The 26,794-nt window shown below is 37.2% G+C and overlaps 1 protein-coding gene across 3 annotated transcripts in view; it reads right to left on the minus strand.

Annotated features, from left to right (window-relative positions):
* Positions 1-26,794, minus strand: part of PTPN2 (protein tyrosine phosphatase non-receptor type 2) — an 85,382-nt gene that overhangs the window by 39,572 nt on the left and 19,016 nt on the right. For 2 of the 3 annotated variants that reach the window (XM_081079138.1, XM_081079137.1), the window contains exon 2: positions 20,195-20,285. The exons of the other annotated variant lie outside the window; for it this stretch is intronic. In XM_081079138.1, coding sequence (XP_080935264.1) covers positions 20,195-20,285 — 91 coding nt within the window. The remainder of the gene's footprint in view (positions 1-20,194; positions 20,286-26,794) is intronic. 3 annotated transcript variants of the gene reach the window in all.

Raw genomic sequence — 26,794 nt, forward strand, 5'->3', positions numbered from 1 at the left:
CTGGAGTGAACCCAAGACCTCTGTAAATATTACATGTCATTTGCTAACAGGAAAAACAGATCTTGTTATAGTAAATTACTTATACTAGTGTTCCCGGAAAGATGATGTCAACAAGCACTTTTTTTTAAACAATCACTTTTTTTTAACAGTTTCATCACCCTTTAACTGTTATATTATGTGAGGTAGTAAAAAGGTCAGCTACCTAATTAGTAAAAAATAAAGACCATCTATCTCCTAAATAACACATATCAGGAGAATAATGCATGTTTTTAGAATGTTACAGAATCCCTAAAATTCAACACTAAAATATAACACAAAAGGAATGTATTTCCTCATGTTATAATCACAGAAAAGAACACAAACCCCAAAGGTTAATCATATCTATTGCACAACAACAGAAAAAATCCATTTAGCCAATAGAAGCAAGAAACCATAAAAAACAACACCAACAAAAAAAACACTGGGAAGTTCCTCTCCATGATGCTGGGAATTCAGTTATCCTGCATGCCATCATCCCAGGCCCTTCCACAGCTATGGAGGGAATAAGCCTAGAGAGACCTTCAGCAGTGTGTTTTTAAGCGTATTTGATATCCTGCCCGTAGGACTCTGAATTTACTGTTATTTTCCCTTAGCTTTAGAATCTATACCAGGTGTCACTCTAATTCATTAATCACACTGGAATCACATACTGTTGAAGCGCAGGTCTACTCCTTGGAGACTACGGTGTCTGACTAATGGGGAGCAGGGTGCTACCTGACATGGTCATGCAGAGTCTGGCCCCAGGCAGTGGCCCTGCCTGTCTAACATTTATTCACATAGAGACAGTAGAAGCAAAGGAACACTGAATTTTCTTAGGAAAACAATATATTTTTTAATTTTGTTAGCAGATAAGACTAAAAAAGGAAGGTAATCCTTTGAAAACCTCTATAGCTATTTAGAACTGCCTGTAGAGTTTTGGCTGAACCTACTCATATTTTCTCCTTAAGACTGATTAAAAACAAAACTTTGAAATACACCTACATCATTAGATATTTATTTTATTTCTTCTGTTCTATTAAGATGACTAATAAAAACTTAAAAAGTGTATTTTGATTCAGAAGAGAATCTGTGTAGACAAAAATATGTAAGAGTTTCCGGTATTAAATAAAACATATCACTTTAAAACTATCCACAAAGATAGCTAAGTATACACATTTCAGGAATTTAAACTATCAAAGCTCTTTTATGAGAAACTGTGATTTTATGATTTATATTCTCTAGCAAAGATAACAAAAAGGAACAACGCCTCTTTTCCAATTAAAAATAATTTAACGTATGGGTTAAAATATCTGTGAGCGTGGACACAGGTCATCCCCTTACAACTGAGAGTCAAATGTCTCCTTTTCCTGACCCATTACTAACAATTAGCCCAAAATATGTGAACTGTTCATTCCAAACCAAACTTTTGACTTCTTAATTAAAACAGACACACACACACACACACACACATGCTTTTTCTTCTCTCCCACAGTTTATTCTGCTTAGGAACCTCTGAAATGAGATTATCAAAATGACAGAGGCCCATAACCTCTGGGCTGTAAGTCCCAAGGCTCACAGTACTTTATGGTTATCTCCTTCTTTCTTATCTTTTAAAGGATCCAGCAAAGGGAAAAAAATGATGATGGTTAAAACTGTATTGCATGATACACCACAAAAGCAACCAAACCACATTTCACAGGAGATCTTATTTTTCAACATCTAATAACACCAACAGCAGAACTATCAACAATATATACTTTGTTCTATGGGAGTGTCATCTGTTCTTAATTCTTGACACTGAGTGCATGAAGAAATGCAATACTCAGTAGAACTGTGTCTTGTAAGTTGGATAAAAATTAAACTTCTGATGAAGATTCCCTCACCTCCCACCTGAGGGAGGCGAAAACAGTATGTTTTCTGAGAAATGGTTTCATCTGTCAAGAAACAACCAGCTCTAGCTGTGGCCTGAGCTGACAATACAGATTTGCTTCCTCTTTCAGTACTGTTACAATAAGCACTTTTTTCCCCCTTAATACCCCACTCCTCTGGTTTCACCTAGTTTATCATTATTGTAAAGATACTTCCTTTTGGAAAGTTTTCCAGGTTAAATAGTATGGAGGATTCACATTCATCATAACCACCCTCAACAGTTCACACTAAGGCAAAGATCAAGAATTAACATAAATTGGGCAAGGAGAAGACTGACTTCATCAATACAGCATTAACATAACAGACTTTCCCCCTTTCTTCTATTCTCAACCATAGGGGGAAACAGCAAGTTTTTAAACACTGATGTTCATACTTATGTGGTACTTCCCTGCCAAGAACAAAAAGCATTATATAAATGAGTCAACCCTCTTCAATCCTACAAGTAAAATACTTGAGGCAATAATATGAATTTTCTCTCATAAATCAAGCAATGAGCCAAAAGCAAAGCTAGAACTAAAATCCAAGTCGCCACAGTACTACCATATTAATGAAGAAGAAAAACAAACCTTAGTACATACATAGTATTAACAATTCATTTGTTTACTCTGCAAAGAAAACTTTATTTGATGAATGGTTCCGTTGCTGACCACATCACCAAATACAACCACTGTATAGGACTGTTTCTTTAGTTGCCTATGATGTGTCACGTACTTGATGACACACCTTACTGATCCTTCGCAATCCTCACAACTCAATGAAGTTGGTGTTATGCTCATTTTACTGACACTCGGGGAAGTTCATTAGCCTAAGATAACACACTAGAGAAGCACAAGAGCAGATTCAAACCTAGATTTGTGTGATTTAAGATACTACATATTTCCCATACTACATGGTCTCTCTTGGACACATCCAAGCCAGTTCCTTTACCATCCTTTCCGCACACACTATTCTTCACCTCAGGTATGATTTCCATCTTCATCTCTTGTCACACAATCTCACTTCCTTGAAGGTCCAGCCTATGACCTAATTTCTCTATATAGCCTCTTTGATGGAACCCCCCCCCCACTGTGTTCTTTATATTTAATACCTTCAACACTCACACACAATTTTCAGTTAACAAATATATTTTGGGAGCCAGGCAACAGGGACATTATTTGTTTAAAGCTTTTTACAAGAAATAAAAAATCGATTAAGCAATAACTCCCAGTACTGTACTTTATTGCATTATGTGTTGTGGGGAAAAAGCTAACAAACTGATGCCTGCCTGAGTACGCCTAGTGACATCATCAGGCTTTGTTACCTCGGTGAAAGAAAAGATAAATTCCAGCAGAAGGAGCACACATAAAGAGGAATAAAAGGAAATGGCAGATCATGAAGGACTGGCAAATTCAGAAAGGTCAAAGAGCTGGGTGGACAAGAGAGAAGTCCCAAAATATGTTGAAACTGGGCTTAAGAACTTATGTATTGGGCTGCAGGCACACAAACTCAGTGAAGCTCTTTACAGGACTGACACGAGCATGTCTGATTTGATCCATTCAGCCCACTCAGTAGGCTGAAACCACTATGGCAAGATTTTGATCCATTCAGCCCACTCAGTAGGCTGAAATCACTACTAGCAGTGTAGAGGAGAGACTGAAACAAGGAGGAAGACATCTTAATACACTGACACACTAACAATTTAATGAAGAAGAGATAAGTACTGACCCAAGCAGTGGCAGTGAGAATGGAAACAAAGCATTTCCCAGGTACCCACCATCATGGAGTTGTTAATAAAGTGTATGTTGTTTTGGAGTCATCTGGTAGGTTCGGCCTTTTACAAATAGATTGACTGTTTTTGATGACTTCGATCTCTTTCAATCCATCATGATTTCAAGTTCCTAAACTTGATAGGAGAATGTCAACTGATTAAATTCTGTTTCCATATATCTTCCCACTAAAAAGGGCCTCTTTAATTTATCCCCAAGTCTCTCTGAAATGAAAAGAACACCTGGGAAGTGTCCTTATAAAATGGGTAAAATTCATTAATGTAGTCTGGAATGTGGCCACCTTTCCTCTTTGTAGAGTGTATAAACTAAGACATACTAAGCTTCAGCTTAGTAATCATTAAGCATCTCACCATTCTCCTTGAAACTCAGAATCTCTCTTTCGAGGAGAGACAGAATCTTAAAAATTGAGGATAGAGGGAATTGAGGTAAAGCCTGTTACTTTCCTTACATCCAAAAGTCCATGGGACACCATGCAAACCAAATACTTATTTAGTATTTAATATCTTCTACTTTCCAAGCGCTGGTCTAGTCACTTGGAACCCATCCATACCCTTGTGGAGCTTGCCTTCTCACAAAGGGAGATAACAATAACCAAAACAACTAAGTAGATTAGTATATGTTATACAGTTATAAGTGCTATGAGAAAAAAAGAGCAGTCACGTTGTGCTGGGGAGGTGGGCAGGTTGCAATTCTAAACAGGGTGGTCAGGGTGGGCCTTACTGAGACAGTGACATTTAAGCAAAGATTTGGAGGAGGTCCATCATATGGATGGATATGCACAGAGAAGAGCAAATGCCCTAAGGTGGGTATATATCTAAAGTGTCTGAGGGACACAAAGAACATGGTTTGAGCCCAGTGAACAAAGGGAAACACAAAGCAGCTTGCAATTTAGGTTCAGAGTTGAGAAATCCTATACTGATTCATTAGTCTTATTTCATTAGCCTCACGTCCTAAATTTGACTATCAGAGAAAACGGTTTCTACTTTCACTTTCTCATAGTGCCTGCCTAGTACAGTGTTGTAACGATTTAGGTTGCCAAATGTTCAAGCACTGTTTATATAATGAATTTCAGAAAATTTTCATAATCAAGTTGTTAAGCTGCAGTACAATTTTGTCAGAATAACAAGTCACTATTAAACATTCTGAAACACAAGCAGGATATGTTAACTGACTTGAAGAGGAAACTAATTCAGCAAAAAAGAAGAAAAGAAACTTCAGGACTTTTTAGTATAGATAACTGGAATCCTCTGGTACAGACGGAAGAAAATGGGTGAGAAGAGGCTAAAGGCACCTAAAGTTGTGGGTTCTGAAGTCTGCTCTGGCTCTACCAGCATAAGTGACTACAGACATAGAAAACAGTAACCAAGAAACATTATTAGTATCCAAGCTACTTAGACACTACGACCTATGATAACAGCCAAATCACTAGTGCCCCTGGGGTCTCAGGTTTCTTGCCTGTAAAATAAAATGGCTAGACTGGATCCATCCTTCTCAATTATTAATATTTTCACTGACTGACCCTCATTAATACCCTAAAAGTATCAAGTGCAAAATTCCCGTAAAAGTCCTATTTTATTTTAAAAATTACCATGAATATAAAAATTCTACTTCATTATGTATCTGTATTTCAATACATAAACAACCAACCTACCCCCCTCTAATTCTGAATATAACTGATGGTCCTGAAAGATGTGCCATGTTTTCCCCATGACTTGAAGTACTCTTCCTGTACACTTCTGATCCTCACTCCAGTCTCCAGCATAAGTACCCTACAGGAGAGCTTCCCAAGTGATGAGCTCTGGCTACACTATGGGCCTGTGTTAAAGGCTACTGTTATGGCAAGATTTTGATCCATTCAGCCCACTCAGTAGGTGGCAGCCACTTGCAGCCTTCTTTGCTAGGGTTGAGCTCTTTGTGACCAGCAACTGTCATGTTCACCTTGTATTCCCACTGCCTAGCACAGGGCCCTGCCCAGTACCCAATTCAAGAAGGCCATCAAATGAGACCAGGAAGGATTCTGGTATAACCCACAGACCTTGTTCCAATTTCCTGTTTTAGAGGCACTTGTTTACGTGTGTGTGTGTGTGCGTGCACTTGTAGGCAATTTTATGTGTAGATTCATGTAACCAACACAATCAAGTTATAGACCTGTTCCATCACCACAAAGATCCTCTGTGTTCCCCCTTTAGTCACCACACTCTTCCCCTAACACCTCTGCAATTCTCCACCTCTACAATTTTATCACTGCAAGAATGCTATATAAATGGAATCATACAATACCTTTGGACATTGGATTTTTGTACTTAGCATGAGTCCTTTGAGATCCAAGTTGTTGCGTGTTTATTAATGAGTACAGTATTCTATGGTGTGAATATACCACAATTTGCTAACCACTTACCCACTGAAAGACATTTGAGTTGTTTCCAATTTGGGGCTATTACAAACAAAGCTGTACACATCTCTGTGTGGACATGAGATTACATTTCTCTGTGATATATGTCCGGGAGTGCAATGGCTACATTGTATAAGGTAAGTCTATTTTCAGTTTTTTTAAAAACTGCCAAACTATTTTTCAGAGTGGCCATAACCATTTTACATTCTCACTAGCCTTGTATGATAGTTTCTCTGCATCCTCAAATCTTTCTGTGAGTACTGCGGCCTCATTATTTCAGCTGTTTTAGTAGGTGTGTAGTGATCTTTCACTATCAAGTTTTTAATTTGCATTTCCCGAGTAGTTAATGATGTTCCCCTAATGGATAATGATGTTTTTCATATGCCTATGTGCTTATCTGCTATCTGTGTTCATAATCTTTTGCCCATCCCCCAACTAGACTGGTTTCTTTACGGTTCAATCCGTTCAATTTTGAGAGTTCTGTATATTCAATTTTGAGAGTTCTGTACATATTCTAGATATGAGTTCTTTGTGATTTATAAATATTTTCTCCTTGTCTTTTCATCCTCGTAACAGGATCTTTTCACAGAGCGAAAGTTTTTAATTTTGGTTTAGTCCAGTTTACTGCTTTTTTTTCTTTTCTGAATTGTGCTTTCGTTGTAATGTTACCAACTCTTCACCTAGCCTTAGGTCCTGAATTTTCTCCTGTTCTCTTCTACAAGTTTTATACTTCACACTTTACATAAGTCTATGGTCTACTTTACGTTAATTTTTGTATAGTGTCAGGTTTAGGTTGAAATTCATTTTATTCCCCGTAGATGTCCAGTTGCTCCAATACTAACTATTGAAAAGACTGTCCTTCCACCACTAAAATGCTTAGCACCTTTGTCAAAAATCATTTCTGGGTTCTCTATTCTGTTTCACCAATCTATGTTTCTAACCCACTATCAACACCACATTGTCTCTTTTTTATCACATTGCTTTGATAACTATAATTATACAGTACAATTGACCCTTGAATAATGTGGGGGTTACGGGTGCCGATCCTCCCTGCTCAGTCAAAAATCTGCATATAACTTTTGACTCCCCCAAACTTAACTACTAATAGCCTACTGTTGACCGAAAGCCTTACTGATAACAAACAATTAATACATATTTTGTACAAGTATTATATATTGTATTCTTACAATAAAGCTAGGGAAAAGAAAATGTTAAGAGAAACATAAGGAATAAAAAATACATTGACAAGGGTGTAAGGAGGTGGTAGAAGTGGGTAAAAGGGGTCAAATATATGGTGATGGAAGGAAAACTGACTTTGTGAACACACACTGTGAACACACAATGTGATACATAGATGATGTATTACAAAATTGTATACATGAAACTTATGTAATTTTACTAACCACTGTCACCCCAATAAATTTGAATAAAAAAAATACATTTACAGTATTTTATTGGGGAAAAAAACTGCATGTAAGTGGACCTGTGCAGTTCAAACTTGTGCTGTTCAACAGTCAACTGTAAGTCTTGAAATTGGGCAGTGATTCCTCCTCATTGTACTCTTTTTCGGAATTGTTTTAGCTATTTTATCTTAGTTCCAATGCCTTTCCACACAAATTGCATATGATGTGGAGGGCTAACAGCAAATTTAAGAATAAACTTGTTTATATATATGAAAACATCCTCCTGAGATTTTGATAAGAATTGTGTTAAACCTATACAACAATTTTGGGAGAACTGACATCTTCACTATGTGAGACTTCGAATCCATGAGCACGGCATCTCTCTCCATTTCTTTAGATCTCCTTGGCTTTCTCTTATCGTGTTTTCCCCGAAAATAAGACCTAGCTGGGCCATCAACTCTAATGCGTCTTTTGAAGCAAAAATTAATATAAGACCTGGTCTTATATAATATAATGTAATATAAGATAATATAATACAGGGTCTTAATTTTTGCTCCAAAATGCTCCAAAAGACGCATTAGCGCTGATGGTTCAGCTAATCTTATTTTGGGAAAACACAGTATTAGTGTTTTGTTTATTTCAACATATAGGTCCTATACATGTCTTGTGAGATCTATTCCAAAAGATTTCATTTTCCTAGAGCAAGTATAAAATGGCATTGTGTTTTTAATCTTGTTTCCCACATGTTCATTACTAGTACAGTAGTACCTTGGTTTTCGAACGTCTACATTGAGAAACATTTTGGTTTATGAATGCTGACGCGATAAACCTGGAAGTAAATGCTTCGGTTTTCGAACACGCCTCGGAAGTCGAACATGTCACGCGGCTTCCGCTGAGTGTAAGATCCTGAGGCCCGGCTGTCGGCTGTTGAGTCCTGAGCACCGCGCAACATGGAGATGATATTTGGGCCTATTTGATGACTGAGCGATCAGTCTGTGCTCATCTCGTGTCTTGTGACTGTGTGGAACCCAGTGCATAAATCTGTGTTCATCTAATCTAAGTAGCCACTTCTCCTCTTAAACTTTCATCTTTATGACTGTGTGCACTCAATCTGTGTTCATGTCATCTCAGGGGCCCTCTGCCAATCACCCTTTGCTGTGAGAAATGGATAAAAGCCGCAAAGCCAAGAGAACCATTAACAGAACAATAGAGGTGAAGAAGGAAATTATTTCCAAACATGAGAGTGGTGTCCTTGTATGTGACCTGGCAATGCAGTTTGGTACTGTCAAATCTACAATTTGTACCATCTTAAAAAATAAAGAAGCCATTAAAGGAGCTAATGTTGCACGAGGTGTTAAAACACAAGACAAAGAACACAGACAATTGAAGAAGTAGGAAAATTGCTTTTCATATGAGTAAATGAAAAATAGTTGGCCATTGACAGCATTTCTGAGAGCATAATTTGTGAAAAAGCTTTACATTTGCATGTTGACCTCATCAAAAACACCCCTGCAACAAGTGCTGAGAGTGCTATTTTCAAGGTAAGTAGAGGGTGGTTTGAAAAGTTGAAGAGGAGAAGTGGCATACACAATGTGGTGAGACATGGTGAAGCTGCCAGTGCTAACAAAGATGACACCGACCAATTTGTTTTGGAATTTAAAGATTATGCAGAGGCAGGGGGTTTCCTTCCCCAACAAGTTTCAACTGTGATGAGACAGGCCTCTTTTGGAAGAAAATGCCAAAGAGGACCTACATAAGAAAGGAGGAGAAATCATTACCAGGACACAAGCCCATGAAAGACAGGCTAACCCTTTTATTTTGTGGGAATGCAAGTGGGGATTTTAAGTTGAAGCCTTTGCTCGTCTACCATTCTGAGAACCCTGGTGTATTTAAGAAAAACAGTGTCATAAAAAGCAAATTGCATGTGATGTGGAGGGCAAACTGCAAAGCATGAATACCAGGCAATTTTTTATTGAGTGGGTTCATGAAGTGTTCGGGCCAAGTGTAAAAAAATAACTCCAAGACAAAAGTCTTCCAATGAAGTGCCTTCTTGTTATGGATAATGCTCCAGCTCACCCCCCAGGCTTGGAGGATGAGTTGATAGAAGAGTTCAGTTTCATCAATGTAAAGCTTTTGCCCCCCAACACGACTCCTCTCATCCAGCCCACGGACCAGCAGGTCATGTCTAATTTTAAGAAGCTTTACACCAAAGCACTATTCCAAAGGTGACTTTGGACACAGGGCTAACCCTCAGACAGTTCTGGAAGAATCATTTCAATATCTTACATTACTTACATCTCATAGACAAAGCATGGAGGGATGTGTCTCACAGAACAATGACGTCAGCACGGAAGAAACTGTGGCCAGACGCTGTCCCTGAAAGTGTATTTGAGGATGTTGGAGAGGATGCTCCTATTGTTGAGGATATTGTGTCTCTGGGAACGTCCATGGGCTTGGAAGTGAGTGCTGATGATGTGGAGGAGTTAGTAGAAGACCCCAGGACTGAACTCACCACAGAAGAACTTCACATTGTGACAAAGCAGCAACAGGCGGCAACTGAGGAATTGTCTTCAGAGGAGGAGGGAAGAGAAAGTGTTTCTACTGCACTGATCAATGAAATGTGTGCAAAAAGGGTTGAAGTGCAAATTTTTGTTGAAAAAAATCACCCCGATGAAGCTGCTATTAGTCATGCCACTAACACTTCCAAAGATAATGCTATGTCTCATGTCAGTCAAATTTTAAAACATTGGAAAAAGCAAATGTCAATTAAAAAACTTTTAGTGAGGAAAAGATCTGGTGAGTCTAAACCACGTGTCAGTGGTGTAAAAAAATCCAGGGAAGGAATGGCAGGAGAGGAGTTACCTACAGTCATTATGGAAGAGGGCTACAGAACACTTGAACAACACATACCTATTGCGATTATGGAAGAGGACCACAGAACACCTGAAGAACAGTCACCTATTGTGATTACTGAAGGGGACCCCCATCCAAAGCATGACTATCATCATGGCAGGTAAGAAAAAATTACATTTTCATTTTTATCATCTACATTACTGTTTTTACATTGTGTTTATTATTGCTTTTACAGTACAGTGTATTGTGTTTATTGCTTTCATTGTGTATCATTTCATGGACCTATGGTATCATTAGATAGTAAAAGTCAAAACAGCAAAAAGAAAAAAGAATCCAAAAAATTGAGGAGAGTTTAAGGGGCCTCTGGGACAATATCAAGCGTACCAACATTCACATTATAGGGGTACCGGAAGAAGAGAGAGAGCAAGGAATTGAAAACCTATTTGAAGAAATGACGATAGAAAACTTCCCTATCCTGGTGAAGGAAATAGACATACAAGCTCAGGAGGCACAGAGAATCCCAAACAAGATAAACCCAAAGAGACCAACACCAAGACACATCATAATTCAAATGCCAAAGGTTAAATACAAAGAGAGAATCTTAAAAGCAGCAAGACAAAAGCAGTTAGTTACCTACAAGGGAACCCCCATAAGAGTGCCAGCTGATTTCTCAACAGAAACTTTGCAGGCAAGAAGGGAGTGGCAGGAAATACTCCAAGTGATGAAAAGCAACAACATACAACCAAGATTGCTCTACCCAGCAAGGCTGCCATTTAGAATTGAAGGACAGGTAAAGAGCTTCCCAGACAAGAAAAAGCTGAAGGAGTTCATCACCACCAAACCAGTATTACAAGGACTCTTAGAGGGACTTCTTTAAGATGGGAGGGGGGCTAAGGACAGGTGAAAGGGGAAGGGATTAAGAAGAACAAATTGGGTGTTATACAGTAGTCATGGGATGTAGATTATAGCATAAGGAATATAGTCAATAATATTGTAATAACTAGGTATGGTGCCAGGTAGGTACTAGAGCTATCAGGATGATAGATGGGAATGGGGTTGGTTGGGGTCAGGGTGAAAAAGGTGAAGGCATTAAGAAATATAAGTTGATAGTTAACACAATATGGGGAATATAATCAACAATGTTGTAAAGATCATGTAAGGTGCCTGACGGGCACTGGACTTATCAGGGGGATCACGTCATAGACTGTGCAGATGCCTGCCCAATGTGCTGTACACATGAAGAGCTGAAGTAGAATAGTATTGAATGTCAACTATAACTACATATATAGGTATATATAGTTAAGGGAATGTGGAGTACAGCATAGGGAAGATAGTCAATGGTATTGTAACAGCTATATAAGATGTCAGAGCGGTAGTAGCTTGAGGGGGTGGGTTATCACTTTATGAGGGGTTTAAATGTCGTTTACGTTGCTTTGTACACCTGAAACTAATAAAAAAAAAGAATCATAAAATTAACAGTGATGCTTTACTAATCTAGACACGAGTGTCCTTTAAACGAAAGGATCCAGTATAGGATCACATGTTGTATTAGATGTCGTATTTCTTTAGTCTCCTTCAACCTGGAACCATTCTTTAGTCTTTCCTGGGAAAGGTTTTCATAACATTGTAAAGATTATAGAGTGACAATCCCTTTGATTGCCTGATATTTCCCCATGAATACTCATTCATTGTACACTTCTGGCAGGTTCAGCAGAGAGATGCTCTGTGCTCAGCGCATCTATGGAGTGGTCCTGGATTTCAATGTGGTATATTCTATTATTGGTCTTCATCACTTGTTTAAGGTTGGTGTCTGCCAGACTTCTCCCCTCTGCAGTTACTATTCCCATCTTGTATTTGGTAAGCATTTTGTACAGGGGACACTTGAAGACTATGTAAGTATCTTGTTTCTCATCAAATTCTCACACACCAAATTTAATATCTATTTCAACATGGATTAGTTACCATCCTACACTAAGGTGTATCTTTTTCTATCTCCCCACTTAATTTGTTTCTTTACATCAGTATAAACTCATGGATTCCTATTTTATTCAGTAGGTTATAGTCATTTATTTCAATGCTCAAATTAACCCCCGATTTGGCCAGTGGGCTTCAAGCTGCTTTCTGTGTCCTTCTGACATGTCCTCATCGTTTCCTGAGCATGTCCTTACTTTCTGGGACTACAAGATATTCCAAACTATTCTTATATTTTCCTTGCCACAACCCTGGAATCAGCCATTTTTCCAAGGAGGCCTGTTTTCTTTAGTGAAGAATAAAATTTGTATATCAGAAGCTAGGTATGCACAATGCTATTAGGCTGTCATCGTTCACAAGACTTCTCAGTGGTCAGGGCAAAGAAATATATGTATACATACATACCTATTATCTCTGTATCTGTACAACTATATTCACTGAAAAACCATGTGTTTACATGCTAATATACTAATTCTAATCCAACATCACAAGGTTCACTCTAGCTTTCTTTGACTCTTCAAACATAGGCCCCTCCTTCTAGGACACCACACTTACTTACATGCCTTCTACATGTGGGACCACAACACCCAGGACTTGTAGACTGAAATTACTGAGGGAGAGAGCAGGGGAAACTTACTATCTTTAATACCCCTACTGTTTAGAGATAAGATAAACTATAATCTTTTGAACATCAATAATGCCCCAACTGAAATAGGAAAGAAAAATGGAAAGTAATTTATAATAAAATAGCATCTATTCTAATATATGTAAATACCATGTTTCCCCAAAAATAAGACCTAACTGGACAATCAGCACTAATGCTTCTTTTGGAGCAAAAATTAATATAAGATCAGTCTTATTTTCGGGGAAACACGGTAGCAATCTATAATTTAATTGTACACAGTCAAAGAACATGCCTATAAGACAGCAATTCTTAAATTGTTAGGATTTACTTTACAGTCTGATGATCTGTTTTTTTTTTTTTTTTTTTTTTTGATGATCTGTTTTTTATAAATATTCCAGGAAATCCTAAAAGAATGTGGGTTCTCTAATGTTGGATATAAAGATCTGTGTATTTTTATTATTACATTAAGCTTAATTATGTGGTTCAAATCTTCTATTTCTTTACTAATATTTTGTCTTACGAAGAAGTTCATGGATGTGGATTTGTCAATTTCTTCCAACAATTCTATTTATTTTTGCTTAATATAGCTTGAAGCTATTTTATTAGGTGAATAAAATCTCAGAGCTGATACTGGCATTTGTAATCAGAATAGCTTTGCCATCTGCTGAGATTTTTTTTTTAGGAGGGGGAGGGCAGAGGAAGCCTGGAAGTCTTATTTCCTCCATACCTAACAACTTATTTAAAAAGTATGTTTATTGAGAATCTCTTTGTTTTGTAGCAATAAGGGATGGGCTATGAAAACTGTCAGTTTCTATACGTCAGTCTAAGGACTGGTGTCAAGTTACGTATGTAAGAATCATGAAAAACACTTTAAAAATATAGATTTCCAAACCTACTGAATCTAAGTGTAGAAAATATCGGGGACTCTGAATTTGAAAAAACAATTCCTTTTTGGTTCCCCTTTATCTACCTAGCTGGCTATCACTTATTCTCTTAAAAGCCATTCCTAATGTTTTAGGCAGAGCTAAGTGCCTCTTAGCTCCACCAAAACAGTGTCATATCTCATGTTTGTACAACACAGTAGGTAGTATGTATCCCCTCCACTTTGCTGTAACTTATTAGAGGGCAGAGTGCATATATTTATGGTATTCTCAGGGCATAGCCTATTGCCATACATGTAGCTGGTTTTCAATACGTTTTCTGAACCAAACCAACAACTAAAAATACTATGTACAGAAATACATTTTAAAGTGATATAATGACTCTCCATCAGGAAAGGTACATCATGAGAGCTTTTAAAAATACACATTCCTGGGCCCATTTGGATTTAGTGAAAGAGAGTCTGGACCACTTCCATGACCACCTCTACTGTGTGAGAATAACATCCATGAGAAAGTGGTGGCTGAGATGATATTTGGAGGAAGAGGGCTTTGATTGAAGTAGGTCAGAGGAAGAGTATTCCAAAAAGGGAATGATATATTCAAGAAACTGGGAGAACTCCAAGTGATTCAGTTTTACCAAAATGAATTAATTTATAGGAAAATGTCTAGAAAAACTTGAAAGGTGTGTAAAGGGTCAGTTCCCAAAAGGCCATGTATAATAATGCTAAAAAACTTGAACTCTTCATCAAACTTGTGGAGAACTATTGGAGAGGGGAGTGCATTATACAAAGATTACTCTGGAATAGATTGAAGCGGGAATAGAACACTACTGAAGTGGGACATGAACACTAGTCAAAAGGCTATTGTAATCACCCAGGAAAGGAGTAGTATGGGCCTGAACCAAGACAGTATGAACAGAGTATAGAACAGATGTAAAATATATTGTGAAAATGGAATTATAATTACTTAGTTACTAACTAGATATGGGAGCTAAAGGAAAGAGAAGTCTAAGTTTCTAGCTGTAGCAAATGTGTGAATAATGGAACCATGGGGAATAATGTATGAAGAGCAGGTTTAGGGTTAGAATCAATGGATTATGTGGGAAAGGAATTCTAGCTCAGCGTCTACACATAGTGAGTCTAAGGTGGCTATAGGACACCCAGACAAAGATGGGTGACTTGCATAAATGGGTCTCTAGCTAAGAACTAGGCTACAGATGAGATTTAGGGTCACAAGCAGAGAGATGTAACTGAATGCATAGAAGATGAGATCATTCATACAAATCTTGGAATGAGAAGGAGAGGGAGACCAACAGAACCCTGAAGAAGACAAAGGCAGACTGAGGAAGAGAAGCTCTGAGAATGGGTGATCAGCCACAGAAGCAACAGCAGCAAAATTAGAAAAAATACAGCTAAGAAAGGGAGGAATGGTCAACAATGTCAAAAGTCAGAGGGATAAGAAACCAACGGAGAGTCCCTCATTTCATTTGAAAACTAGATACCCAATAGTACCTTAGAATAAAAGTTCTAGTGGAGAGGTTGGGGTGGAATCATGGGCTGAAGAATCCACAGGTGATAAGGATAGAAGGACAAATCGTTCGGTGTACTCTTTTAAGATTCTGTGTACGTGTGTGTGCATGCCATGCAAGTGCATGTGTCTGTATAGGTGACAGGGTAAGTAGGGAATGAGGTGAGAACTGAGGGTTGAGATAGAAAAATACTGGAGCACACTTATATAATAAGGGAAAAGAGTTACTAGAGAAAAGAGGATGAAGACACAAAGAGTGGTGATAGCGGACAGTAAGGTCCATGAGGACAAATGAGGAATCGGGATACAAAGCTAGGATAGAAGGAAGGAAGGCTTTTCTCCTGGGACTTCAGGAAAAGATGAGTGCAAACAGAAATAAGTTTCCAGGTGATAGAACATGAAGTTGAAGAGTTATTTTCTAACATAAATTTTTTTCCTGCAGAATTGAAGGCAACATCACAGTAGGAGAGTGGGGAGAGGGAGAGGGTGGGGTCTGAGTGGGGGTTTACTCAGGGAAGAACCAGAGTAGAATGGCAGTGGGATTAGTAAAGGTATGTATGCAGGATACCAAGGCAACACCAAGCCCAGCTAATACAGGAGCTACCCAAGGCACACACACAGTAACCCAAAGGTTTGAGAAGCTGGAATACACAAACTGACCATTCCAGGGTTGGGGTTTCACAAGGGGGATAGAATTAAAGATCCACAGAGATTACTTTTTTAATATGTAAGAATGTAAGAAAGTTATTAAATAATAAGTAGGGTAGGGAAGGAATGTACTACAATAATGAAAAAGTCAAAGACCTAAAGATCTTAATGAAGTCAAAGATCTGGAAAGATAGAAAGTAGCCCTCAAAGTAGTAGCATTTACGATTTCTGGGTTGGATCTCACTGAAGGATGAGAGCTGAAGAGGTCTTGAGATCTAGCATCATGTGGTTCTCTCCCAGAGACATGACATCACCCAGGACGAAGCACGTATTGAGGGAAGAGGAGGGCAAAGAGAAAGGTAATGAATAACATCCTCAGCACTCAAACCTACAGCAAACATGTGAGAAGGGGCTGCAAGACAGGCACTGACTATGAAGTTGGGAAAGGATAGATCCAACAGTGGTAATGTGATGTGTCTGGACAGCCTCAGCCTTAGAGGAAATCATTGTAATTTGTAAACTGAAGAATAATGGCTTAGACTACGAACTCTCTGGTTACATGGGAAACAATAATGAGCAGCCTCCACCTGAGAAAATAGAAACATTATTTACTCAGGGGAGAGTCAGGCTTCAACTAGGACAAAGAAGTGGGGAGAAGATTCACTCACTGCCTGGCATGCTCACAGCAGTGTAGCTCCAGGGGACACTGTGGAATAAAGGCAACAGGGGAGGCCAAAAGAAGGCACACAGTAGCATCTCCTCCAAGGAAGAAACACCTTTTCCTAATACCAGGTACTGACACAAGGTGAACAGCTCTCTTCCTGAGAAGGCATACAGGAAGAAGAGCCCGAGCTAATGAGTATGAATCAAGGTTGATACGTAGAATGTCAACAGAGGTCTCCTTGCAGCCTTCAACTGGAGATATACAACAGGCCGTCACGTATGTTAAGTTTAACACTCAGAAGAAAAATCACAAGAATTTTATTGACATATATTTGAGAGAAATTTAAGCTGCAAATGTCTCAGTTCCAATTTTTTAAAATTTTAACAACTTTATTGATATATAATTCACATACCATAAAACACACCCATTTAAAGTGTACAATTCAATAGTTTTTAGTATATTCGGAGTTATGCAACCATCACCACAATCCAATTTTAGAACATTTTTACCACTCCAAAAAGAAACCTTGTACCATTAAATTTTACGTGTTACACTAGCATCTAAGAGGGAAAGGCTCTTCCCTTAAAACATTCTCTCCTATAATTATTAAAAACAAAATTAGACATGAAAGAAATTGAGAAAATGTATTGAAATTTTCTATAGCAACTTGAGCTGTGGTTAAGAGTTGTCAAGAATGTACATGCTGAATACCTTTCTTAGACTCTTCAAACTGAGAATGAAAATTTCAAGAGCTTTATTGGGTAAATTAGAGGGCACAATAAACATGTTCTAGGTGACTGTGATGGCCATCATTTTGGAAAAGTAATTCAATATAAGCCTAACAATGCATATACCAAAACTTTTTTCATTTTAAGATGCCTAGAAACCCTATCCTTGTTTTAAATAAAAGCCTGTTTTGTTGTTTTAAAAAGCCTGACTTACTTGTACATAGATTTCATAGTATCAAATAATCTTTCCGTTATTTTAATAATGGTTAAACAATTATCTTTAAAAGTGTATTGATTTCTGTTACAAAGAATACAGAGAAGAGGAAAATAAAATGTGGCTTTAGGTAACTCTTACAGTAGCTGAAAACATTTGTGTTCATGGCCTTTTAAAAAATTATTACAAAAATAATTCATGTTTCCAAGTTTAAAAAAATTGTCTCCATTCAACAAAATTTTAAATTATTTATTATGAGCAACTCCTGAAATAACTAAAAGTTCACAAATGCCAGAAATAACCAGATCATTTGTGAGGTAATTAAAAAATACAGCCACACAGTAAACAGAACTTAACTGTAACTAAGCCTAGACTGAAGCTGACAACAAATACATCAATTCCATTTTCAAAAATTCCTACATTTAGAGCAATTTGATAAAACTAATGAGGGGATGCAAATGTAGCTAATCACAACCAATGATTGCAATTACAACAGATATGTAAAAATTAAAGGCAACACGGGGCTGAGGGATAGAGGAAAGGAGCAAGGTGACTATGGCCATTCAAGAATAGTAGGAGGGACGTTGTGATGGAACCATTCCACTGGTCTATACTCGGACTGACATGGAGATCACACAAATCTACACATGTGACATAACTGCACTGAACTAAACACATCCATAAATGAGTTCATGTGAAACTGGATGGATTGTATCAATGTCGATTATCTGGTTGTGTACCTTACTATAGTTATGCAAGACGTTACCACTGGGGGAAATCAGATGAAGGGTATACAAGATCTCAGTATTATTTCTTACAACTACACGCAAATCTAGAATTATCAAAATAAAAAGGTTTTCTTTTTAATTAAAAGCAACAAAGCAAGATGTACAACTGGAAAATATTGTCTTCAAAACTCATGGCAAACACTAGAGAATCAGTCTCTCTAGCTCAGTGATTCTCAGCCAAAAATTTGGGGGGTGGAGGTGGTAGTGAAAGGGTACCTAAGTGTTAGAACTACTGCCCATGCCTCCATTCCCTGAACACACCTATACCAGAACTATTGCCATAGCGAGCCACAGGTTTCACAGGAAGTTTGTCATACCTTCAAGTGCGCTGCGACTGAAATAGAATGGAAAACCACTCTCTTCTAGCTACTAATCTTTACAAACACTTCTAACTGGAAAGGAAAAAAGTAAAAGAAACATAACATTTAATAAGCAATTTATAATAAACATTAAGAAATTACTTCTCATTTGATTTGTCCAAAATCAGTTGATGCACTCTTCATGTAAATGTACTTGGTCAACATAAAAACCATTCTGTTCATACAAAAATAAAAGTATGCACTTTTTCCCTAGTAATTGGTAGATTTTCAGTGGTATACACATACCCACCTAACAAGAAATACAATGTCTATGAAGGTATGCCTGTGGCCTTGAGCAGAGTAAGATTATTCAGCCTAGACAAGAGGCCTTGGCACCTAGCACGATACCCTCATCAACTAGAGGAAAAACCCACGAATGAGCAGAAATCAAAATGCAACAGATTCAATGGTTCTTTTTTTTTTTTTTTTTTTTTTCAGATTCAATAGTTTTTTTAAAGTTTCTATTAACAAGAAGCCACGAGAGAATACCTATGCTTAGCCGACTAAAATCAAACATGGGGAAACATTATGGAGTCGTAACACAGCCCAATTTAATATCTGAACAAGTGGTATCAATTAGAACGAAAATAAAATCACCGAATGATGAACACATTTAAAAAACCCTGATATTACAATTATTCATAAAATTGTGTGTGTGTGTGTGTGTGTGTGTGTACAGACGGGAATCTAAAGGGGAACTGTCACATAAAAGAATGGCATGTCAAATGGCACTATTAGTGCCATTAAAAAGAGTGTTTATGATAGGAAAATGTTTACAATGTACTGCTAAGTAGGAAAAGAGCTACAAATTAGTATGTGCAAGATTCTAATTTTGAATTTATACTTATACAGAAAAAATATCAAAAGAATATAAATCCCAAAATTTTAATTTGTTTTCAAATAGTGGGGTTTTTTTCCTTTACACATTTCTATACTTTAGAAGTTTTCTACAGTAAGTACATACTACTTTTGTAATTTGGGGGAAAAGAAACAATACATCAATAAATATTTTAAGTAATATTAATAAAGGCTATGGAATAATGTGAAAAGTATACATATATGTGACTACACACACACACATATATGACTACAATTATTTTAAAAGAAAAATTATACATACAAAAAAATTGGTAGGAAATACATCAAAATAATGGTGTCTGTGTGGATGAAATAATTATGGACAGTTTTCCATAAAACTGTCCGTCCGTCCTTCCTTCCTTCCTTCCTTCTACTTCCGTTCCATCCTTCCTTCTACTATTCTATGCCTTCAAAGTTTTCTTTCAAGAATGTACATCATGTTAATATGAAAAAAATTACTGTACTTATTACAGTAATTATAACTGACACCAAACCTTTTTTTTCACTGTATCCTGCCTCCTTAAATAAACCAACAAACATACATATGAACACAAACCCACAGGTACTTACATGGGCTTACATCTCTGTATCTGTTTCGATTTCTGTTTTCTGGAAACTTGGCCACTCTATGAGGATAATCATGGGACTCATTGCGAATTTCCTTAAAGTAACAAAAATATATTTCAATATTGTTCTTAAATTTTATATAGCAAAAGAAATATTTTCCCATCCAGTATAAAATAACATTTATTGAGTACTTATGATATGCCAAATACTATGCAAAACATACTATCTACTTTATCTCATTCAATTCTCACACCAATGGGAACGATTACCTTCCCCACTTTATATGTGAAGGATGATAGGCTATAAGAGGTTAAACAATCTGACAGAGGTCACAAAGCTAGTAAGTGGCAGACCCCAGGATTGAACCAAGCTCAGTCCTTCAGGCACCTAAGTCTCTGCTCTTGATATATTTATTTCCTGCCATTCTATATTCAACACCTACAAGCAACATTAAACACTTTATTTAACACAAAATTAATGCCATGGAGGTACCTAACATTAACTACTATATCACACTGAAACTTCTGACTAAATTCTCTTAATAATATCTACCTATATTTTAGAGTTTCTATCTTAAAAGCTTAACCTACTTATTTAGCTTCATGCCCTATAACTTTTACTTTATTTTGAGGCCAGAAATATCCTCAAATTTTATTTCTAGAGTTATAAATATTTAGCAACAAGTGTAGGCCTGATGCCCATTTTAGGACCCTTATTCCAATTCTCTGTATTCCAATCCACCAGAGAACAAGTTCTGTGAGGGGATCCCTGACTAGGCACTCAGCTACTTGGTATATACAACGTGGCCAGGTTTTTTCCTCTCAAATGAAATATAATTCTAAGAATTCAAGTAAAAACAGAAACATAACCAAAAAAAAGTATGCATTAACAGCAAAAATTAATTTGTGTTGTTGCTCATACTATTTACCACGTGAGGAAAAAGCATTTTAAAAGTTAAGCACCACATATAAAGCATAAATAAATTATTCATTTCTTACCGAATACCCTTACTGTGGGTTCCCCACTGTCTTGCCTGCCACCACCCTTACCAGCCCCAGAATGGAAAATTTCTATTTCATATTTTTAACATTGGGCTTTCCAAGGTGCAAGAGAAGGTAACACAGACTACCTCTCAATGGGAGGAGTCTCATTCACATTTTGCAAAGCAAGTGGGATGCAACATATGTTGGTACAGTCATTTTGGAAAATGCAATCTGCCACACACAAACAGAAATACACACTGTACACACGTAACAATTGCTACTGTTGACTTTTTAATGCTACGGTTACATCCAGCAATCTTGCTGACCTTCGGAACATTTTTTAGCTGGTTCTGAACTTCTCAGTATCAGCAGTGATAATTCTGTGAAGTTTACAGTAGCAGCTGTGATACTTCTGTCTCTTCCTTATACTTCATATTTCTTATTTATTCATACCTTGTATTTCTTTTCCTTATCTAACTGCATGGACTAGGACCTCCTATTCAATGTCAAATAGAAATATTTTTTCCCGATTTTGAAAGACCTGCTTCTAAGGTTTAACCACTAAAGGTAATACTGCTTTAGGTTTCTAGTAGATAGGTAGGCTGTTCAAGTTAAAGCATCTCTTTAATTTCTAGTTTCAAATTTACAAAACAAATTCTAGTTTGGTAAATATTTTTCATCAAGAATGGGTGCTGAATTTTATTCAATGTTTTCCCCTGTATTCATGGAGATGATCACATAGCTTTTCTCCTTTAATCTGGTAATATGTTGAATTACAGTAATAGATTTTCACTTACTAATATGCATTTAAGGTTTCTCCACATCTTCTTATGGTTTGATTAGCTTGTTTCCTTTCAGGGCTGAATAACATTTCATTATCTGGATGTACCAGCACTATTTTATTTAAAATATGTGCATCCGTATTTTTAAGTTGGACTGACCACTAATATATATATATATTTTTAAGATTTTATTGGGGAAGGGGAACAGGACTTTATTGGGGAACAGTGTGTACTTCCAGAACTTTTTCCAAGTCAAGTTGTTGTCCTTTCAGTCTGAGTTGTGGAGGGCGCAGCTCAGCTCCAGGTCCAGTTGCCCTTGCTAGTTGCAGGGGGCGCAGCCCACCATCCCCTGCGGAAAACGATCCTGCGGAAAACGATCCGGCACCTTTATGGTTGAGAAGACACGCTCCAAACAACTGAGACATCTGGGAGCTCAGCAGCAGCTCAGCTCAAGGTGCCGTGTTCAATCTTAGCTGCAGGGGGTGCAGCCCACCATCCCTTGCCGGAGTTAAGGAGTCGAACTGGCAAGCTTGTGGTTGAGAGCTCACTGGCCCATGTGGGAATCGAACTGGCAGCCTTCGGCATTAGGAGCATGGAGCTCCAACCGCCTGAGCCACAGAGCCGGCCCTAATATTGTTTATCATACAATTTATTCAGTTTTAGTATCAAAATTACACCAGCCTCATCATATAAGTCAGAAATAGTATCTTTCAGTTTCAAATATTTTTCCATGAAAGCATACTATAACAAATTATTGTTACTGGCTGAAAAGAGAAAAAAGCTTCAACCATTTCCACACATTAATTATAAAAGTTTTATAATGTCAAATAATAAATTACGTATGTCGGATGGCCGGTTGGCTCAGTTCGTTAGAGCGCAGTGCTCGTAACACCAAGGCTGCCGGCCCTCCACAACTAGACTGAAAACCACGTGACTTGGGCCTGATAGATCCTGGAAAAACACACTGTTCCCCAATATTCCCCAATAAAAAAATTTTTTTTAAATTTATATGTAAAATTAAAATTCAGGTCTAGGCTTGTATTTGTTTGCAAAACCTCAAACACTTTATGTAGAGCTAAAACAATGCAAGGTATAGGTAATTTTAATATACTGCAAATTGGTAACTGATATAAAAGAAAAATATTAATTTAAAATAACACATACATTTTTCTGTTGAGATTTTATTATCTTTTATTAGTTTCAGGTATACAAAGCTACGTAACAGACATTTACATCCCCCCCAAATCTACTACCCCGCTGACATTGTACATAGCTGTTACAATACCATTGACTATATGCCCTATGCTTTACTTTACATCCTGTGGGAAAAAAAGCATATATTTAATTATAGATGACATTCAATATTATTCTACTTCAGCTTCAGGTGTATAGTGCATTGGTCAGGCATCTACACAGTCTGTGACGTGATCCCCCTGATAAGTTCAGTGCCCACCTGGCACCCTACACAATCCTTACATTATTGATTATATTCCCCATACTGTATTTCATATCCCCGTGACTATATTGACTACCAATTTGTATTTTCCAATCCCCTCACCTTCTCCCCTATTCCCACCCATGTTTTTTCCCTGTATCTATGAGTCTATTTGTTTTGTTTGCTCGTTTATTCTGTTCTTTAGATTCCACATATAGGTGAGACCATACGGTATTTGTCTTTGTCAGTCTGACTTATTTCACTTAGCATCATATTCTCTAGGTCCATCCATGTTGTTGCAAATGGTAAGACTTCATTCTTTTTTATGGCCGAGTAACACTCCATTGTATAAATGTACCAGTTTCTTTATCCAATCGCCTATTAACGGGCATTTCAGTTTGTTCCAAATCTTGGCTATTGTGAATAGCACTGCAATAAATATAAGGGTGCATATATATTTTAGAATTAATGTTAGATTTCTTTGGACAAATACCCAGGAGTGGAATTGCTGGATCATAAGGTAGATCTATGTTTAATTTTTTGAGGACCATCCATACTGTTTTCCATAGTGGCTGCACCATCTGTTGACAGTTCTTCTGTATCAAGTGCAGAAAAAAAAGATTGACAAGAATAAAAAATTCCGATAACACTAAGTAGGTGAGAGAGAGAGAGATACTCATACATTACTGAGGGAATATACATTGGCACAATGGTTTTTCCGAGAACAATTTGATAAGATCATAAATTTGAACCACCAATTTCACTGCCAGAAATTTATATCACATATAGTCACATACCTATGTGCAAAGATTTATGCACAAGGATGTCCACTCTGCATAATAGTGAAAAACTGGCAACAATCTAAATGTCTTTCAGGAGTGAACTGGTGATATGAGTGATAATGCACTAATGCAGTGGAATACATGGGAACCATGAAAATACACTGATATGAAACAATCTCAAAGATATACTGCATAGTGAATAAAAGGTACAAAGGATATGTTTAGTACGTCCCATTTCAGGGAGGGAGGGGGACTCCACTCAAACATAAATATGCCTGAGAATACAATGAGTAATTATAGAAGACAAGAAATTAGTAACTTCTGGGAATGAAGACTGGGGGAACCAGACATCTAGAGAAGGGTAGAGATTTATGTAACTAAAAAGTATTTTAATTATAAAATATTTCAAACAGAAAAATACTGATAATATGACACCCATGTTCCCACCAGTGAGATTAAACATGTATTGCCACTTTGGGCATATTTGCTTCCAATCTCTTTTCTTAGAAAAAGAATAAAACATATCAGATACAGCTAAAGGCTTTTCCCTATCCCTGCCCCTTTCATTTTTCCAAAGTAACCTTTTGTCCTTTTAATTGCTTTTTATTGGAGACCTTTTATGCCATTTGAATTTTAAACCACATATTCATATAGTCTTTCGTTCATACATTACTTTAAAATTAACTAAAATACTAATAAATACCAGTATAATACCAATCCTAATGCTAACATACAGTTTTTAAATCACATCAAAAGGTTTGTGTGACCCACAGGGTGGGAATAATAGTTGCAAATCAAATACTTGATAAGAGATTAATATCCAGACTATACAAAGAATTACAGTTTTTAAAAAATTAACAATGGGCAAAGATGGTGTGACTCCCTCCATCATACCAGCCCTTCTTCAATACTTCTATTATACATATACACCTATTTTCCACATTTAAGTCCATTGTCAGTTGCTGATTCCAATTTTTATCCTAAAGAAACAAATAATAATTGATACTGCAAAGAAAAAAATAAGTTAAAATAGAGTAGGGCCCAAGTATAGGGGTAGGAAAGAGATTTTAATTTACAAAACATCCTAAAACAGCCAAGTCCTTGGGGTTAAGAAACATTTTGTTTTCTTGGTTAATTACCAAAAACGAAATAACTCTACAAAGTACAATCTCTCAAATCTCCAATGTTATTATTTGTTCTCCTTTACCTTTCACTAATTTTGGTGCATTTAGAAAGACGAGAACACCCAATACTTTAAAAGCAGGTCAAAGGTACATATTACTTGCCTATTCCAATATCTATTCTTTCTTACTAAAGGTTTCTGATTTTATTTACTGACTGAACAATAAGCCCAACTGAAAACCTATACTGCCCAGCCTCCTGGGCAGCTAAGAATGGTCATGGTACACAGTTCTGGCCAATGGGAAAAAGCAGAAATCACTGGGCTGGGCTGCAGGAAAGCTTTCATAGAAAGGGCTGGCTCAGTTGACCAGTGTCCTCACTTTTGCCTACCCAGAGTACAGGTTTTGATGTGGGGAGTGAGGGATAGGAATGGGCAGGAGCTATCCTGTGACCACAAGGTAAAAAGCATAGTCTAAGGAAAGCTAAGCAGAAATAGAGAATAGGTCATCTACGACATCACGGAGCCAAGGTTAACAACTCTGGAGACTCTGATCTCCAGAATTATTACATGAGAAAAATAAGCCCCTATTTGTTAAGTCAGATATTGCTTGACTTTCTTTCCCACGTAGCTAAATGCAGGTCTCTAACTCACACAATATAGCCAAATCTCAACAACTAGATCTGACAGTAAGGAAGGATTTTCAGGAATACCCAACACAAAAAAATAATTTTATAAGCATTTTATGTAAGCAATAAAATAGATGGTATTTCTCCATTTTGAGAAGCAGGCATTAAATTATTCCCTAGCTCTACCATATTTGGCAAAATCAGCCTCTACTGATGTTCTGATGCCAAATAAAACATTCCCCTCCTACAGCAGAGAGGACCCAGTTTTCTAGTGGCCCTAAAGACCACATCAAGAATGTTCCCAGTCAGCAGTAAAGCCTGCTAATCAAGGTTTCTCACCCTCAGCGCTACTGGTATCCTGGGCTAAGTAATTCTTTGTCGTGGGGGCTGTCCTGTGCATCACAAGATGTTTAACAGGAACATCCCTGGCCTCTACTCATTAGATGCCAGTAGTGTCCGTCCTCCCAGCTGTGACAGCCAAGTCTCTTCAGGCATTGCCAAGTGTCCCTGGGCAGCAAAATCCAAAAGAAGTATGCCCCCACCAACACACAGTTGAGAACCACTGTTCTAATCTAATACCAACTCTTACCTTTAATTAAAGTTAAATTTAAGTGGGAAGGATCTTTGTTTTAAAAAATAATTTAACCAAAATTTTTAAAAATCCAATTTATTTTTATATGATTTTCCCTCAAAATCAAAACTAAGAATAACTCAGTAATTGTTTTTTTTTAGTGACAATGATCCAAAATGTAAGTAACTCATGCACAAACATACCTTTCACAGAGTTATTTAGAATGTTGTAAGAACAGAAATAACCTAACTGTCCAATGACAGGGAAAAAAATTGGTTGAATAAATTGTGGTACGTCCAAT

Source organism: Rhinolophus hipposideros (genome assembly GCF_964194185.1).
Source record: "Rhinolophus hipposideros genome assembly, chromosome: 17".
NCBI lineage: Eukaryota > Metazoa > Chordata > Mammalia > Chiroptera > Rhinolophidae > Rhinolophus > Rhinolophus hipposideros.